This window comes from Ascidia mentula, chromosome 2 (assembly GCF_947561715.1).
Source record: "Ascidia mentula chromosome 2, kaAscMent1.1, whole genome shotgun sequence".
In the NCBI taxonomy this organism is placed as follows: Eukaryota; Metazoa; Chordata; class Ascidiacea; order Phlebobranchia; family Ascidiidae; genus Ascidia; species Ascidia mentula.
The window spans coordinates 9,807,025-9,825,138 of record NC_138567.1 but is presented as its reverse complement, the minus strand read 5'-3'; the positions used below and the strand labels follow the sequence as shown (position 1 = coordinate 9,825,138).

The following is an 18,114-nucleotide window of genomic DNA, read 5'->3' as shown; positions in this document are numbered from 1 at the left end:
TCAAGAGCAAGATTTTTTTTCTTCTGTTAGTCAAACGCAGAAAGCAGTATTAGACCTAATTAGTAGATGACTATTGATTAATCGAGGTATTACCAAGCACATGTTGCGTACTATCAGGAAATTTACTCAAATTTGAGTCATAACATGAGCACAGTGTTGCAATTCTGTGGCAATCGTCCCGAGAGTAGGCCTACATCAGTTCACAAACACAAGAATCCCATTTGTTTTCTTTTTTTCATGTGCTCCGAATCTGGAAGATAAACAAGAGTTCTTTTCATAGCTTTTTGAGCTATATTATATACACATTTACACTATGTTATTGTTGCTTATACTCTGTTTTGACAGGACGTAGTTTTAGGCTTACACTGTGTTTTGAGTTATGGGGTTCGACGCAACAAAACCTACCGTAGACTACGAAGACCTCGTCATCGTATATATGGGACACGACTCCATGCTGCCCCTAACGACCAAGCCGGGCGAAATTACTCAAACCAAATTTGGGGCGATTAAACACGACGAACTGGTCGGCCACGAGTTCGGTACTAAGTTCACTTGCTCAAGAGTAAGATATGTTTATGCGGGCACTTTAGAAAACAGCTAGGTTGTTTTAATAGTTGCATTGTCTTTGGTCAGGGTTGGGTTTACATTCTTCAACCGACCCCGGAGCTCTGGACCGTTACGTTACCGCACAGAACACAGATATTGTATGCGGCCGACATTGCCATGATTACTTTTCAACTAGAACTGAAACCTGGCTCTGTTGTGTGTGAATCGGGTAAGTATATACGTGCAATGAAATAGTCTCAAATTTGAATGCTTCTTATTTGATCTTAATGTTGCGGTTGTTACAGCGTTACGTGGTAAATAATGTACTGTACACTATTGTTATCAAGGAACTGGTAGCGGATCGCTGTCTCACGCAATCATCCGCACGGTGGCGCCGACGGGCCACTTGCACACAGTTGAATTCAACGAGTTCCGTTTCACAAAGGCGAAGGCTGAATTCGAGCAGCACGGCCTGGCAGACCACGTCACGGTAAAATTTGCATACTAGTTGGGGAGATACGTGGGCGTTGTTGAAAGCTGTTGTTTGTTACAGACGTACCATCGGGATGTAATAAGGGACGGTTTTCCTGTGGAAGATGCTGCGGATGCCGTGTTTCTTGATATTCCGCGCCCGGACGAGGCTCTTCCTTCAGCTGCCAGAGCGCTCAAACGCGCAGGTTGGTTAATGTTGGGGCGGCTTTTTCTTCTACAAAAATCTTCGGCGGGGCTCCTTGGCTCCATCCTTGTCAAGATTGTGTAATCTTGTTTGGTTAACACCTTTGAACTCGTAAACAAATCTACTGATGCTTGGCATTCAACTGGTTATACGTAAAAAAGCCTTGGATTTATAAACATCACTCGATGCTGTTTACTCATCTTTATATATTACTGTAAGACAACCCTCACTTGCTTTGAATGTCTGGCTTTCATCACTTACGTAACCTTCTACATTAAACAGGCGGCCGCATCTGTTCCTTCTCCCCATGCATCGAACAAACACAGCGATTCTGCGCTCTCCTCCGCAAGCCTGGTAGTGGGTTCCGTGACGTAGAGACCATAGAAATTGTGCGGAAGTCCCACAATGTCAAGCGGGTTAATGTTCCTGTGGCCGACTTGGGATTGGACAATCCGACCGTTAGAGAAAAGGTGTTGTCGCGCGAAGGTCCGCTATCCTGCGCGTATGAAACTGGAGATGAGCTGTCGTTGGGTCAGATGATCACGAGGACCAATCAGGAAGCGCCACAAACGTTTAAATCATCAAAGCGCCAAAAACGCGACGAAAAGGGGGAGGAAGATAAAACAGAGGGTCGCAAAAAGGGCCCAGATGACAAGGGTTACACAGCGCCGTCTGCCACCAAATACGCGTTCGCATTTCGCACCTGCGTTGCACCAAAAGAAATTTACGGCCATACCGGTTACTTGACTTTCGCAAGCTACTGCCCAGAAGTTTGTCTCGACCTTCACTGGGGCCATTAACGTTGGCTGTGTAGCGAAGCGAACCCGTTTAGCGCTGGTTGTGTGGCCCAAGCCTTACAGGGATCTTAGTTCACTTGGTATTTGATACGCCTTTTTGCGTTGCACCTCACCCGTATACGCAACCCCGAAACTCAATTGCTGAAGAACACAGTTTCAGTGCACGGCGATAGGCGATTTTTTTCGGGAAACTTTGGCTGGAAATTTGGATTTGCCAGTTAATCCACTGACCGCAGCTAACAGCTAACAACCTGCACGTCGATAAAAAGATTTCAAATCGCCAAAACGACAGGGCATTTGTCGACACACCAAATCCCTCCCGAGCTATTACCATATTTTGCACGCCGACGGGTAATTTTGTTGTCGGGTTATTGCTTCGTCGAACTTTTCCACGTTAAGACCAGTAGAACTCCTTTTTGTGGCTGTGGAAAGCACCACCGCCACCACAGTGCGAAACAAGCAATAAAAACAGTAATCTTTGATGTTCTTGGCGTTGTTTTTTACCAAAAATGCTTTGCAGACGGGCGCGTTCTATTTAAATGATTAGTTTCCAGGTGTGAATATCGTGCTTTTGTCGAAATTTAAGGTGGTTTTTGTGTAGCGCAGTGGCCATGCACAGTCCCGGTTTGATCACGTTTCGCTTTCCCGCAAACAGATTTTCAGTTCCTCAAAATTCTCCAGGCGAGCGCCCGAGGCAGCCGCTGCTTACATTGTGCTTCCCTCCTTGGCCTTTTGTCCGATGTTGACACATAAGTAAGCTTCCTGCTTCTTTCGCACGGCATCTTTCTTTACCCACCACCACACAGGGGCGACACGGTCAAGGCAGAACCAAGGGTGCATTGTGGAACCCGCGATCCATTACAGCAAGATAGTGAAGCAAACAAAAGGAAAACTATTCACACCAAGACCACGGTGACTTAGCGTTCTGTGACGCTTGGGCGCAAAACTGAAAAGAGGACGTGCCGGGTTTCACAAGAACACTTTAATTCAACACAGTGGGGTTTCGCTAATATGTGCATTGGGGGCCTTGGTGGTGAGCAAAATGATGAAAGATATTTTCGGAGCAAAGTTTATGTACACTCGAATTAGCCCAGGAAATCGGGTACTTGACTTTCGACTCTCTACCTTGATTTTAAGGTTCAAAATCCGTTTGTTTAATCTACTCGAAAGCGACCGACAGACGGGCCGAAATTACTAGGTGCTTTTACTCATAAAATTAAAGCTTTTCTCGCTTTCAAGTGGCTTCCTTGATGGTAATAATTTAGCGTCGCTGGTATGGTATTGCCGTAGTAATTGCCACTGAAATCAATAACATACGACCACTGGCGCCGACTGGTGTGTGGAACAAACGCCCTACTTTCAGTTGCATGGTGGACTTTAATTTCGGTCAAGTGCAGATGCCGGAGTCTCTTCCTGGCAAATTGGTACTGACCTGGGAAACAGCAATATAACAAACCGCGAGGTCTGGTTTTTCCTGGGTGTGGGAAACCCGCATATGCGTCAGAAAGTTGCTAACATCTGTTTAAAATTTCCGTGGTGTTTTGCCATACCTATATGTCCAAGGTATAAACGCGATTTTTGCAAGATTATCAGCCGACCGCCATTGTTCATTGTTGGCGTTGAATTAAGTTTTCACTTGCCCTGTTCACCACAAAGGCGGAAAATATCTCGAACTTTATGCTGGCAACGAATATGCAAATTCCCATGCCTATATTTGGTGCTGCTGGCGTCCTCTTGCCAGGAACGAAGGTGGTATTTTTTGCCGCCTCACCGTGGGCGATTAAGTCATCGCAATTAGCCTGGTTTTTCGCGGAAAGTTGTGTCGATCCGCGCACGTCAATAAACTGAACTGCACGTCGTGGACGACCCGGCACCCTGTTGTATGCGTATTAACCTTTAATGGTGCCAAGTATATACAAAGCTCAAGATGTTTGTTGTTCCACCCATCGCCGCCATTTTGTTTGGTTTGTCCTGATCAGAAGCCGCACTTTTTGTCAAATTTCTTAAGCTCATTGATTGGAATTATCGTAAATTTGTTTCCAATAAATGTAATTGTTCAGTGAAGCGTTTATTGCGCGAATGACGTAAATTCTGTACAAACAAAGAAGAAAAAACGAACGTCTAATAAATAAACTATTTGCACACCAACAAACCAAGCTTGCGCGCGCCACAAGCGGTGCAGGACGCAGTCTATAGCTACAACATAACGAACACAAGAAATACGAAAACAACGAAAATTTAAATGTAGTACGGGTACAATGCACACATAATGCGCTGTGCTGCTGCGCATTCAAGGCACTACCAGATATGGCAACGTGTTTCACTTGGAGGGGGGCATGCACTAATACATACCACATATACACCTTGGCAGTATACAACTTTTTGGCAGATTTCGAACGTTCGTACGTATTTATTTACATACCGATAACGTCCGGCCCTGTACAAAGGCGCACTTGCTCAGTTTTGGCCGTCGTTCAGTAGTTCAAAATCAAAAGAGAAATTTGCGACACAAGGTAAATTTGGCGAAACGAAACGAACGGCAACAATAGCGAAACACCAGAATAGCGAACTCTTATTACCAAAGTTCGCTATTATGTACATGTAACGTTATTACCAACGCTGCGCGGAAGAATACGGAACGAAAAAGTAAACAGGAACCTAGAAAATTAAAAATGCGCGCACGAAACCGGAAGAGCGAGAAGCAGTGGCGCCGATTCGTGATTTTTTAGTTCGACGGTGATTTTTCAGTCACGCTCCAGCGGTCACAGCCACGTAGCCGATCGCGCGGAACATTTTGGAGAAATCACTAGACCGTGGCGCGCCCACAGAACTTACCTTCTGCGAGCACACCCGGCCACGTGACACTTTCGAGAGAGCCGATTGGCTGTTAATCGATCGACAGGTGCGACTCGTTTCCGGGCGTGATGCGCAAGAACAAAGAACAAACAAAAAAAGTAAAAGTAAAATGAAAACAAATGTGAAGACATGCAATCGGGATAAAATGATAATTCTGAAACCAAAATATTTTTTCGTTTTTCCTCATGCAAACTTAGGTCCCAAACTTGAAATTAAAGCAAATTTAAACGGGCAAGCGAGGATTGTCGTGATAATGGCATTGTGTTGACCCAAGCCAAATTGAAGTTGCGAGAATAACATCAACAAAACGCTTTTTTGCCTATGCTATTGTGATTAGTGCGAGCGGACTCGATACGCTTCGTGAGACCTGAAATGAGATCGCGCAACGAAACGCAGGTAAAGAGGAACGCATTCCGATCGGGTCAGGCCGTTTGTTTTCGCCTAAGAGGAGGCCTCATCCCTACGCGCTGGCCTTTTTCTCGTCCGGGCCGCGGTCTAAGAGCAATGACGTAAGCTGGGCCTCCAGGCATCGCGTGACAAGCAGTGCCTGGCGCGGAGACGGATTTAGCTTGGGTTTGTCACGTTTTTTTGGTCAATAAGGCCCGGCAAAGTTGTGTTTTGAGTTGACTGCGAAGAGGGGCCCCAGGCGATGAGAAGAGGCAATGGCGATAAACTGCGGTCGGCGCTGACGAAAATCCGGCGAGGTTTTTGACAGCATGATTGCAAATTCTGTTTGCTTGTGGCCACGAGGTATTAACGGCGCAATAATCCTGGCTGGCCGGCCATCGAAGAAACGCAGAAGAAGCCTTTAATTTTGATGCGCGGCGAAATGAAACGAAAATAGGCTGAGGTTTGCTATCGTCCATAAAAACGCAAATAAAGGCGGAAAACGTCCAGGGCTCTGGGGCCGCCGAACAAAATGAAACGAAGGCAACGGAACGAATTCCGCGCTTACAGAAATATGTGTTGTGCCGCGAATTGCTCAACCACCCTACCGTGCGCTTAGATGCCGTGCTGTGCCAAGATGACGTGCGAATTTGTTGAGATGTGATGTTAATTTTGGGAGTTTAGTTGTACCTAGTTGTGGGAGATGGGGCTGTACCGAATTCCAAGACGCTTATTCCCTCGAACGTTTGCTTATCCCTACATGGGCCCGAACGAAGGTTTTAAACCTCGTCCGGCGCCCTCGGTTTCAAACTATCACTTTATCCCGATGCCATGACTTCACAAAATGGAGGGCAGGTGCCGACGGAACAACCACACAGTGGCGCCTGACGTCCGCCCGACCACATTACCATGGTAGAGCAAGACGCTGGCCGACCGTGCGACTTCCCGTGCGGACCCGACGCTTCTATTACCGAAGCGACCCGCGACAAGGCAGGGTCCACCGCTAGGTGGCGTTCAAACCAGGTCGCGGTGCCCACGAACGGTGTTAGTTGCAAAGTGAGAAGCCGTTAGTAATCGATAAAAGCGAAAGCGTTGAACACTTAATATTAACAATTGAAGACGTCGCGAGTTGGAAACTCCGCACAATGCCCGAAGCGGGCAGCGGCAGAGGTCGGACGCTTGCAAGCCGAAAACAAAGGGAAACAGCTGGACTTTCGTATGGTACAGGATAGGTACATCTCCTATTGTAGGAGAACATTATTTTCCGTAACTGACTGGTTACGATTCTTGGCACGAGAGCAAAGCCCGCCGGTTGCCACAAGTGACAGGTGACGGGCGCCTCGTCGATCAAGCAAGATAGGGGGAGCCTTCCGATTCGCAAAAGAGCATCTCCTGTGAACAAAAATCACCACCCGTTAAAAATGTGTCAACTTGCATTTGGCTGGTGCGCTAGTTAGTTGTACTTACGGTGGCGGTCATGTTGCCGTACTTCTTCACCCATTCCACTTCACTCTGGCGCATATCGACCCGCGGGTGGCCTTGCTGCGCTGCTGCGTAAAACGCGGCGGCAGCGGCTTGGTATTTGTGCATAGTCGAAGGGTGCGCAGGCGAGATGGAGTATTGGACTTGGTAGGGCTTCTCAGTAGCGACGTGCTGCTGGTTGGGGGACGCGCACGTGCCGGCTGAGGAGTAGAGGTGTTGTTGCTGCTGATGTTGCTTGAATCCAGAAGGGGAGCAGCGGGTCGGAGAGCCTACGTCATAAGCCGAGTGGGAGGGGCTGTAACGCTGTTGTTGGACAGGGGACATCACGTTATTGTAGTGCTGTGGAGAGCCGACGGGTTCTTCCTTCATGGATGTCTGGCACATACCATTAGGCTGCGGGATGACGTCGGAAGCGCAGCTGGATCTGCTGTAAGGCGAAGTGCTGTGCATCTCTGACTCGGCCTGGAGGCGGTTCTGCAGGGAGTATTGCCACTGGCGCGCACCACCTTGCTGGCAAGAGGTGACGGCGTCGTAGGCTTCAGAGCAAGGCTGCATGATTGCGGCGTTGGGGGAGGTGGTGATGCTGCCGCAGGATGAGGTCGCGTGATGAGAAGATTCGCTCTCGATGATGTCACCGACTTCGCAGAACAAGCCTTCCACTTGGGGTCTGACGACATTTGAGGGAGTGCGCTTGGGGCTGCGACCAGGCGACATTTGCAGATTCAGGGGTGAGTGGGGCGACTGGTGGGCAGGCGAATGAGACGATTGACTGCATGGGGATGGATTGCTCTGGTAATAATCAGTTTCGCGCGTCGCTGGGGAATATTGCTGCGAGTAGGATCGCTGTTGTTGCATTTGCTGCTGATGTTGATACTGTTGATTGATGGCGGACGCTTGCATCCCAACGTTGTTGTTCTGATTCAGCTGGGTCACGTGGCCGTTGACGGGAGAGGAGGACGCCACTGGCGATCGGTCGGACACTTGCCTCAAGGTCAGGGTGTCCGGACGCACGGGAGCAAGGGTCGTGTACCCACCCTCGTACAAGTAGCCCGGTGCAGCGGCGGTGCCTTGCAGCTGCGACATAAAGGATTCGTCTGTCGGAAATCCGGGTCTGTAGAAGACGTGAGGGTGGTAAGAAGCCTCTGGATAGGAAGAGGAATGCTGGAGAGGCGAGTGGTAGGCGGACGCCGGGTAGGTAATGTCGGAGGTGGCGCGGATGAGCATCTTGTTCGGGGGAACTCCAAACATATCAGTGTTGTAAGTTGGTGTGTCGATGGAGCTCATCTTACGTTTGATTTGCTGGCGTAGTCTCGCCTTGGTGTCAAGGTTGTCGGCGAACACCTGTTGAGCATAATGTGCTGACATCGGGTCTGGATGGCTCATTGCAGTCGGCGAGGTCATTGGTGAAGTGGATCCAGAATTAACGTCGGAATTGACTGCAGCGCTGAGCAATGTCGAGCGGTAGGCGAGGTACTGGCGTTGTTCTTCTGTGTAATGCTCAGGGAATGGGAGGAGATTGTGGTGGATGCGGAAGTAGGGTACGTCTTCCTCACTATTAAGGGAAAAGGGCGGTTAGTGGCTTCTAAGTTCTGCGTAAGTCAATGAGAGCGAAACTAACTAAATTGGGCTGAGCGAAACTTACTTTATGACGATGTAGTTGCACACGAATGAGCTGCTGATGCTCTCCTGGGATTTTTCGGCAGTGATGTCAACCCATACGAGGCTGCCGTCTTTCTTTACCATGCGCAGCACGCAGGCGAACGCCGAACCGTCTTCTTTCACTGCGATTTTCAAAACAAAACAGGTTTCAAATAATTGCGCTTACCGACCGGACGCGCCTGACCGCAAAATCATATTAGCTGTCGGAGAAAATACCAATCGCGCGGCAAAATTTACCCAGTTATGCCCCACCGAACGCGCGTCAGTATTTACGTCACACGGCTTACCGAATTTGAGGTGTTGCTGTCTTGCTTGGGCGAGATCCTCGGGGTAGACCCATTCGTACCAGCTGGTGTTTTCCAACTCCTCTGGCGCATATCCGAGAAGGGTTTCAACTGTGTTGGGAACCTGCCAAGCGGAACAAACCACTGTCAGTCCAGTGTTCGCTCAACAAGAAAGTTGGTCCATGAATTGTTTCTCACCTCAAGAAATTTCATGTCTGGACCGTGGACTGCTTTGAATTCGGTGGCGCGCGGGCTTGGATGGTGGCGCACGTCTGTGACTGGTTTCGACTCGATTGGGGTACACACGGCAAAGAAAACTGTGTCGGACCAATCGCTGCTCATCTCTGGGCGGTGGTAACGTCCAGTGACGTGTACAATCTGAATGAAATATATATTTTTAATGCACTTGTTCAATGCGTCGGTTTGTGATGTCTTACCTTATTCTTCCACGATCGCATTTGTGTCTTCATGTAGCGCGATGTGGACATTCTGCAGTAAAAGGAAAGGCGTCTGGCCTCTCCCTGATCGTCGTGTGGCGGCATGTCAAGCTGGGCCCGGATCTGATCGTGGTCTTCTTTGTCCACGAAGTCGTAGATGCTGTCGCCCTGACTGGCCAACTCAACCTTCAAAATGATAGCGATAAATTGGTGGTTGAAATTTTCAATTCGCAACGGAAAATCCGGGTCCTTACCACTGTGTTGCCGAGATAATCAAGGATGTTATCCGATGAGTAAAGGATCTTGCCCTCTCGGTTAAAGACAAGAAGGAAGCCACATAACGAGGACGAAAACTCGGGGACGAGGGTGCAGCTCATCGAAGCGTCGCAACTGAGGCATTCTGCACATAAATGAGCAACAATATAGAAATGCGTCATTGGATTCCACACAACAATAGACGTCACGTGTATTCAAAAGTGCTAACGCTGCGAATTGTGGCGATGTGTCTGCACTCATAAGGTCAGACGTGGGCATGTTACACAAACACATAAGGAGCGATAATCTGGCATAAGTTTGTTACGCGAGGGAAGGCGATTAGACTTGGGAGAAAGGAACGGACAGTAATTGTACCTTTCTTGAAGAAAGTCGCTTTGCGGATGAATGTGTTGGTAAGCGCGAGGATTCCAAGATAGGAAAGTCGCTCTCGTGCGCTCTTCTTCAGTGGCAAGAGGTTTTGCAGTTCCCGGATTTCGGCGTTAATGAGGTCGCGCCTCTTCTTGGAGAGAATACGAGGCTCCGGGCCATCGGTTGTGGCCGAAGTTGGCTCTACTGCTTGTACGTTGTTAGCTGGGTTCCACCGACTGTGAGGTGAAAGAAAAAAAATTACTTCGCATGAAATTCTTAATTAAAATAAAAACTATGAAATGTGGGTCTTACCCGCTCATGATGGATTGTGAAAATAAGATGCACTCGTTCTTAACTCGGATATTAGATTCTTTCTGTGGGGCAAGATCAACAACTGGTTCCAATTGCGAACGCTGATGTTGCATTACGAAGCTCCTGTAAAACAAACGTCCCTTGGTAAAATTACATTTTTTAATGCATTTCTCGTTGGGTTCATTAGTGCAGGATGGGCAGTGACGTAATAATTAAACGACTTGATCGAGGAATGTGACCGCCTCGAAAAAGTTTTAAATCGTGGTCGGAAGTAGTGAGATTTCGATGTCGGGTGACAAGATGCCAACTACGTTTCAAGCTAATCCATTGCTTGGTGCATTCGTCATGATGGGCTGGCATTGCAAATTGCAATCCGAATGGGAAGTGACAAGACAAATCGTGAAAGGCCCCATGTCGTGCGTGTTAATGTGGGTTAGCGGGCTCTCCCATATTTGGGGCGAGCCAATGAAAAAGAATATTCGCTTCGGAAAAAAGGCGGACGTCCGCGATAGCCTGAACCACCAATCGCTGACCTCCTCGCCGTAAAACAAAATTTTCCACCCAAACGAAAAAGGGCCGCATTCCTGTGCGCGGAGCCAGCGACTGTGGGGCCTGAAAGGAGAAGTCGATCGCTTCCAGGAAAAGCCTCTTCGACCGTCGCAAGTCAATTACCCCCATTACCCGACAGTTTAACGCCATAATGATAAGCCTCGCTATCTTTCCCACACTCGGGTGGACAGAATACGTCACAAGTTTCGCACAACGTTCAAGTTCAAAGAAGCAAATTAGCTTTTAACTGTGAGAACCAGACGAATCGCCAGGTGCCTGTTTCGGTGAATACGACATCAATTACGCGCGTCGACACTCAACGCGTTTATTTTTTTTCGTTTTTTTGCAAAGAGCTTACACCGAGCCGAACCATTAACATACGCACTTACAAAAGATGTAAAAGCATGTACAGAAATTTATGTCAAGTAAAGTCAACACAAGGGGTTCAATCATCGTTTTTTTTTCACAACACACTTTCTAGTGAAACAAACTCCACGCCGATTTGAAACACTTTACTTCCACACAAAAACTTACGCTGGTTTTCCGTTTGGTGCCATCTTGGTTAAGTTTTGTTCTGTCCGGTCGCCGTTAAAAATTCCACGGGGGAAGACAACAGTTTCTAAAAAGCTTTCTTACGCAAACTCGATCGAGTAGCTATCGATAACTCGGTGATGTTCACAAACGCTGCTTACTCTGAGGAAGTCTTGTTGCTCTGACTCAAATCGCGACGAGTCGAGGCAATTTACCTTGCCGCGTTTTTCTCCCACCCGCTCACCAGCGCCTTTCTCTTTTTTTCAGCACGCGCCTCCTCTCTTTTTCTCTTTTCTCTTCACGGCCCGTTGACGCGAAGGCGAGGGCGGATAATTTTAGAAAATTTTTCATCGTCCGGACGAAAATTAAGATCTCTCTGTTGATTTTGCGATCGCGGGCCCCCGCCCCATAAAGCGCCCAGGCCAAATTAGAGTGATTTACTTTGTTTTTGTTCTTACACCAATGGGCCAATTTCCGTCAAATGATCTTGGAGTAAGAGTGCTATTACTTGACTTTCTGCGTTTGAACAAAAACATGTATTTTTTTACATTCGCCATAACGAAACAACAACTCTTAAAACTTGACTTTCGAAACATGGAAGCAATTATCATAAATGTTAAACTGCGGTTTGTGAATTTACGAATCAATGGCCAAGCACGTGGTATCATTAAAGTCCCTCACCCTATTTTGGCTCAATTAGGCGTTCTTTTACCGAGGCCACGCCCAGACGTTTGGGTCCCCAACAACATTGTTCCCCTTATACGCTCGTCCTATTTTTATAAGTGAATCACATAGAACGACTACAAAAACACTCGCAAATATGCCGTCTCATCTCAGTGGCGGAATTGAAATAACGACACGCAAAGGTGCAAGCCAAAGGCATCGAAGCGGTTCCGCCCAAGTGCATTTGATAGATAGCCCTCACTACACTGGAATATCATCGAGTACAACAGGTTCCGGCTGGGGTACTTTCTTCTCCGGATGCTTAGCGCTAACATTTCAAGGCGCTCGTTTTGTTAATGGGCTGCTGCTGTCAACCCAGCAGCATCCACAATAATAAAAGACATGATCAAATATGCACACGTCAGAAGCCTACTACCGGTGAGGCAATTTTTTGGACATCGTTTATGTGCGTACCGGACACGTCTGCCTTTGCCTGAAACTCCCCCTCATACACAACTATTACGCTTCCTGGGGCGCAAGGACTCACAACACGATCGCCAACCGTCACAATCTACAATTTTGTCTGGCACAAAATCCCCACGTATTATACTCGAACTACGTACGAGTATTCAATCAGCGGTGTCTTCCTGTTGAGCTAGCATCCTCGATTTGATTGTTTTGCCTACGAGCGGTTATGCTGTGCTGTGGGCCGCGGCAAGATGATGCCCGGAACTCATTTATCGTCGCGACCAGGGTGCATTGTTCGGTGACAGGCGAATACGATTAATTAATGCGTCCGGTTTCGCACAAATATAATGAAACTATAAACTAAGCTCGTCGGTGATTGAACGTTTTGTAACGTTGTAAACATAACACGCGTAATTAAAGTCGTCGCACTCGTGTTAAGGGCCGTTGCCCCATTTGTTAGATACAACAAACGTTTTATGCATTTGTTCCTGCAAGTTTCAGTCAATTACTTGACCCCAGGAGCTTTTGCAGCATTTGCATTCTCCGGGTGGCCTTTGTTCCGAGTGAGAACAATTGCTTTTGTTTGCTGTTGCGTTGTCCCATTACAAGAAAAAACAAGTCATTCAGGCTGCTGGTTTTGCATACAAGCGCAGACCTCAAGAACCAAAACGAAACACAACCTTGTCAAAAGAATCTCGATCGAAAACAAGAGCGCGGAAATTTTCCCCAACGCCAGAAAACTCCGAAATCCGATCGCCTTGTGGCGCTGTTAAGATCCTCTTCAACACACACACACGAAAACCCCGGACCCTGTCTTAGACCCACCAAAAAGCTTTTCATATTCCTAATAAACCGGAAGCAATATTTCACTTACCAGCGCTAACAGGCTGCGTCGAGCTCTCCATTTTCCGTATAGCGTGCGAACGTTTCAGATGCAGTGCGCGAAACCCGAGAGCGCGGCGCGATTTTAAGCCAACCCCACTTCTCAGCCTGGCACCTGCACGCATGGACGGGCATCGTACCTCAATGACGAAAATAAATGCACTTTTCCGGTGTAACCGAGCGCGACGGGGAATGGGGTTCTAATATGGGGCGGGTTTGAATACGCAACGCGCAGACAGCGTGGTGGGTCCTTTCTCCGACATCAAAAAGCGCAAGCGTAGCAATCCCATAAGAATGCGAGATTCACTGGAACGATGGATTCGCCTTGGGGCATTATATCATGAACGTGATTTTTGGAGCATGAGCGCAAGAGCTATTCTAGCAACCTGACATAAGACGCACCCTCCGATATTTTCCCGCCTGGGCTCTGCAGCGGTTTGAGATAAACTTTATCGTTTTAACGAGTCAATAGCGCTTATGCGCGCCCACAATATTTCGCGATAGACTTATACGGAGGTGGAACCGATTGCGATTAAATATCGTTATTTTCCGATTTCGAGAACGCACGTACACAGAGCTGTTTCTCAATCGTTGGGTTTGCCAAATTGCTTCGGAAAAAAACAAATACGTTTTTTGGATATCGCGCCGCGAAAGATTTTATCGTCTGATATCACGTTTAAAGTATGCTGTTGTTTGAGTGTCCATCCTAATGCTTTTTCATCGCTCAACAAATTTCCGCTACACAGTCAGTAGAGCAATTAATAACTCATTTATGTCGGGAAAGGTGTTTGCAAAAGGCCTTTGCCGTTTAGTCCTTCCAGTTTAAGTAAACATGTTTCATTATGACAAAACAAACACATCTTTATTGCCTCAACTTTTCACACTTCAAGTGTGAGGATAATCATATTTCACGCAGTAAACATAGCTTTATGGTTCCAACATGGATACTTAATAATAGTTAAAAATAAAAATTAATTGTAATATTTAATTTTTTCATGGACATTTCATGATTATTATTACGACAATTAAATGTTTTGGTTGTTACGACTTCGATCATATTTCTATGCATTCAGGTCGGGAATATTTCATATTTGCCCAACAAATTAATAGTCCGACCGATACGCTGCACGCCCGATTTTCCATTTGCAAAGAAAACAAAACACTCGAGGCGCTTGACTTTTATGTAAACTTTTTTAAGTGCGCGTAGACCTTCACCACATCAGGTAATACCAGCATTAACGCTCGAGCTCCTCAAAATCCGCTTGCTGACCTTTGCGCATATCGAACAGCATGGTGACGTATGTAAATGGCTTATCTTTGCTTTACTGGATTGGACAATATCGTTTCGCGGGGTTAGAATTGACGCACGAGGTTGATTGTAACTTCCGTAAACACTTTCTATTTGTGCGGGTCAGCCACGGGCCACGAGTCGCAGCGGGGGCCAAGCGGGGTGTGTGCATCCTTGACTGTTTTGGTTGGCATTGGCGATGTCTCAATTCAATAGGTTATATAGCGCCATGTTCGTGAAAGCACCATACGCTTATTATTGAAGTGTTTGGCCTTGAGTTGATGTACGGGCCCAATACATAATTGCTGTTTTGCGATTTGCGCCGTCGAATTATCTATTAGCGGTGTGTTTGTAGCAAATCCGTTGCAACGAGCTGACAGCATTAAGTGTTTCAGTGTTTGTAAAGTTGCCGATGATTAAGGTTGGGCCTTTCGCAAAAATGCGTTTTCAATTACAACGCAAGGTGAGGTGCGGTGGCGACTGTATTAAAACACCGTATTTCCAGCGAACATAAATCGTCGTGCGGTGAAGGTAATCCCGTCGTTGGTAACAGGCGAGGCCGAGCGATAGCAACGCGAAACGATATTTATCTCCTAATACCTGCCACAACAGACCGCACTTTAATAGGATTAACAAACATTCGACCCGCGACTTCGTCTGCGATGGCGCTGGCCCACAGCATCCGATTAGATTTGCCAAGGACTGGCGACGACTTCTCGGCCGGAAACCGAGCTCCAGCCTCCGGGAAGTTTCTCCCGAAGATCGTCTGTTAATTAACCGCTGAAAATATTTTTGCCGCAGTCGCTTTGCGCTTCGTTTCGCCCTTACAATGCAGACAATTTTTTCTTCGGGTTCACGCGAAAGTGCTGTCTTCTACCTTTGACGCAAAAAGCTCTGGTTGTGAGGCAATGTACTCCACAAAAGCTTTGAAATTGTTTGCTTTGGATTTACGTAGGTGTCATTGACAGTAAAACCGTGGGAAGTTTAAGGAACAAAAGCTTAGTGATTTTGGCACAAACTCCGTTTTGTTGACAACCACCATGGTCTAGTTAATTGACGTCACAACGCCAGGTGGCGCCCTACGCTTTTCCTCCGTTCGTCTCCGAATTGTGGACAGAGACGGAAATTAAACATAAGACATTGCGACGTTTCCATCGGACCGGTGGCTGGAAAACAATGTATTTTTACTCGGTTATTCCCGTGTGATGTCCATAAATTGACTCATCCATTGACAGACTTCAGGAGAAATCCACCATTGGTCGCGAAATAACACCAGTGGTTTAAATTTCGGTGTCCGGTCCGCTAGGTCAGTTTCCGAACACAAATGCGCTGCTGAGCAAAGCGAAAGGTCTCTGCGCTTAAATTGTCATGGATGCCGTAAGACGTCCATAATAGCACTTCAACGTAAGGCGTAGCGTCGTGACGCATGGAACTTCGATGTAAAATTGCTAAGGAATGCGTTTAAACGTTTTGCTTAAATGCGTACCAGGTGGATTTTGCCCTTTACGCCGCAGCGTAAATTACCATCGCCGTATGCGCACGACTGGAAATAGCACGTTAGCTTGCGTCGGGTTTACGCTTGCCCGCGTACCCGGTCGGCTGAAAACAGTTAGAACTGCGTAATATGTTTTGGGTGCCTATATTGAGGCGTTCGTGCGCAAGACGTACTGGTTAATTGGATTATGCGGCGAAAGCTTTGTAGTGTTGCGTTATTTGAAGGTGAGGAATCGCTTTAGACGAAGTGCAGCATTCCTTTACCCCCTCACAACCCTCCATGTTTTCAAGCAGCATATTTACAATTGCCGGAAAAGGCGCACAATCGTCAATCGCGCAGGAATTTTTCCAGCAGCGTTCGTGTGTGCGCTGACAATGAGAAAACAGCCAAGAGGGTATCAGCGCGCCCCGCTCACGTGGCAGTCCTTAACCATTCAGCTGCCCATCCCTTTGTTGGCGTTATGCGTATATATTGCGATAATGCACATAGTGTAATTCCCATTCAAACGTGTCGCCACTTCCTCGTTGAGCGGAGGTCGGGTTATGGTAGTCATTGCTCCTTAGACCGGGCTTGTGTTTGCTTCTCGATTGTTCGACGTTCGGGGAATAACGTATTCAGGTGGAAGGGTTTCGTTGTGGCGCTTTTCAAAATTGGAACCCCACAAGAAACTCCACTTCCTCGATAGCTGATGCATTCCTGGGTTCCTGCCTCGTATATCACTTGCGTTATGCGGAAAGATGGCCGCTTACAATCGAGGTTTAGCCACGAAAACATCCGCAAATGCGTCACAGAAAATTCCCGCCGCCTCTGGAAGAGATGTTTTTAAACAATGCACAAGGCGCCGCTTTGCGGGTGGGTGATGCTATTTTTTTTATCGCCTCTGTGCATTGTCAAATGAAACACAAAGCGACGATCTTCGAAGCTGTTTCTCATCACTCGACGGCCCATCGCCGCGAAGTGTAAACAATGAAGGGAGATTGCCATCAATAAAAACCTCGCCGAAGTTGCTTTTCCAAGAAGTGTTGTTTTGCGATACTGCGCAGGGCCCTCTGGCGCGTGGGTATTGATATACAATTGACGACAAACGGATTTCGGGAGCATTACTGGGATAACATAAAGCTGTAAGCGATCACGCGCCGCGAAATGCTGTGTATTCCTCGCGTCACCTTGTATGGTCGTAATTGACGGGCATGGGACTCATCGGTTTATGATTTAGGACACCAGACAGAATTTAAGAACTTATAAATCGGTTCGTATTTTTCCATTACATAAAGTCCGACATTGCGATCGGTTTATAGCGCGCGCTGAGAATTTTGCGGATTGTAGTGACATTAAACAGCCCGTCAACACTGGGCCGCTGAAAGTCCTAATTTCTTCTGAGAAAGGAGTCGCGCTTCTGCTACACTGGGCAACGAACCAATCAGCAAAACGCACGTCGGTTGCAGCAACGAAATCGTTGTCTTCTCGGGCGGGAGGCAGCCCTTCCACGAAGGTCGGCGTTTCTTGGGACCATGTTTGGGCGGAGACCAGCCTGGCCACTTGATGAAGCTTATGCCTTTGGCCAATATACAAAGCACGATACACTCGCAAGCGTGAAATTGGCTGCGGTTGCCCCGACGCTGTGAATAGCAATGCATTGTTGTCCTGTGGTGCGTTGAAAGATCTCTTTGTTCGAGAAAGTAACAAATCTCCTTTTTACAAAAATATGTGAGGCATCAGGGTAGATTTGGATCGTTGCATAAATTTGGTACAGGTTATGCTAATACAGTATGCCAACATGTTGTTTCTCCAACACCCGAGAAACATAATTACACAAACCACGGGCCGTCATCCCTATTAGGGCAAATCACTTAGCTGGGAAACTTGACACTTATAATTTACCAAGAACTAGTAAGCAAATCCTTGGCATGTTGGTATAAATTTCCCCTCTTCCGACCGTGTAGTTTCGATCGCTTAACAGGTTTTGTTTTTGTTAACGTCATGTGTTTATGTCAAGACACACCCCTCAAAATCCCCTTGCCCCGCCCTCTGTACGCATTTCCGCTGCGCACGAGATTTTGAACAAACAACAAACTTACATGGGCAGTTGCTAAACTATTTCACAACAACAGAAATAATGCAGGAAGTGCTTGTTGATTTTCAAAAAGCGGCCTACGTGCATGCGAGCGTGTAGCTCAA

The 18,114-nt window shown here is 47.2% G+C and overlaps 2 protein-coding genes across 2 annotated transcripts; one reads left to right on the top strand and one right to left on the bottom strand.

Annotated features, from left to right (window-relative positions):
* Positions 1-349: 349 nt before the first annotated feature.
* LOC145888785 (tRNA (adenine(58)-N(1))-methyltransferase catalytic subunit TRMT61A-like) lies at positions 350-2,499 on the top strand. Its single transcript, XM_082979630.1, has 5 exons — positions 350-562; positions 634-775; positions 894-1,036; positions 1,100-1,223; positions 1,505-2,499. The coding sequence occupies exons 1-5, from the start codon at positions 380-382 to the stop codon at positions 2,020-2,022; spliced, it is 1,110 nt and encodes a 369-aa protein (XP_082835756.1). The 5' UTR covers positions 350-379; the 3' UTR covers positions 2,023-2,499.
* Positions 2,500-4,068: 1,569 nt separating this feature from the next.
* LOC145888712 (uncharacterized) lies at positions 4,069-11,349 on the bottom strand. The gene is made up of 10 exons (XM_082979534.1): positions 11,144-11,349; positions 10,061-10,183; positions 9,755-9,984; positions 9,379-9,524; positions 9,125-9,310; positions 8,886-9,065; positions 8,691-8,811; positions 8,387-8,525; positions 6,730-8,296; positions 4,069-6,654 (listed from the first exon to the last, which is right to left on the bottom strand). Exons 1-10 carry the CDS (start codon positions 11,164-11,166, stop codon positions 6,610-6,612), a joined length of 2,760 nt encoding a protein of 919 aa, XP_082835660.1. The 5' UTR covers positions 11,167-11,349; the 3' UTR covers positions 4,069-6,609.
* Positions 11,350-18,114: the final 6,765 nt, after the last annotated feature.

Excerpts from the sequence above, each read along its gene's own strand:
- LOC145888785 (XM_082979630.1), top strand. The coding sequence starts at position 380 with ATGGGGTTCGACGCAACAAAACCTACCGTAGACTACGAAGACCTCGTC. Across the intron at positions 563-633 it reads CTAAGTTCACTTGCTCAAGA|GGTTGGGTTTACATTCTTCA; the intron begins GTAAGATATGTT and ends GTCTTTGGTCAG. Across the intron at positions 776-893 it reads CTCTGTTGTGTGTGAATCGG|GAACTGGTAGCGGATCGCTG; the intron begins GTAAGTATATAC and ends ATTGTTATCAAG.
- LOC145888712 (XM_082979534.1), bottom strand. The coding sequence starts at position 11,166 with ATGGCACCAAACGGAAAACCAGC. Across the intron at positions 9,525-9,754 it reads AGCGACTTTCTTCAAGAAAG|AATGCCTCAGTTGCGACGCT; the intron begins GTACAATTACTG and ends ATTTATGTGCAG. Across the intron at positions 9,066-9,124 it reads TGCGATCGTGGAAGAATAAG|ATTGTACACGTCACTGGACG; the intron begins GTAAGACATCAC and ends TATTTCATTCAG.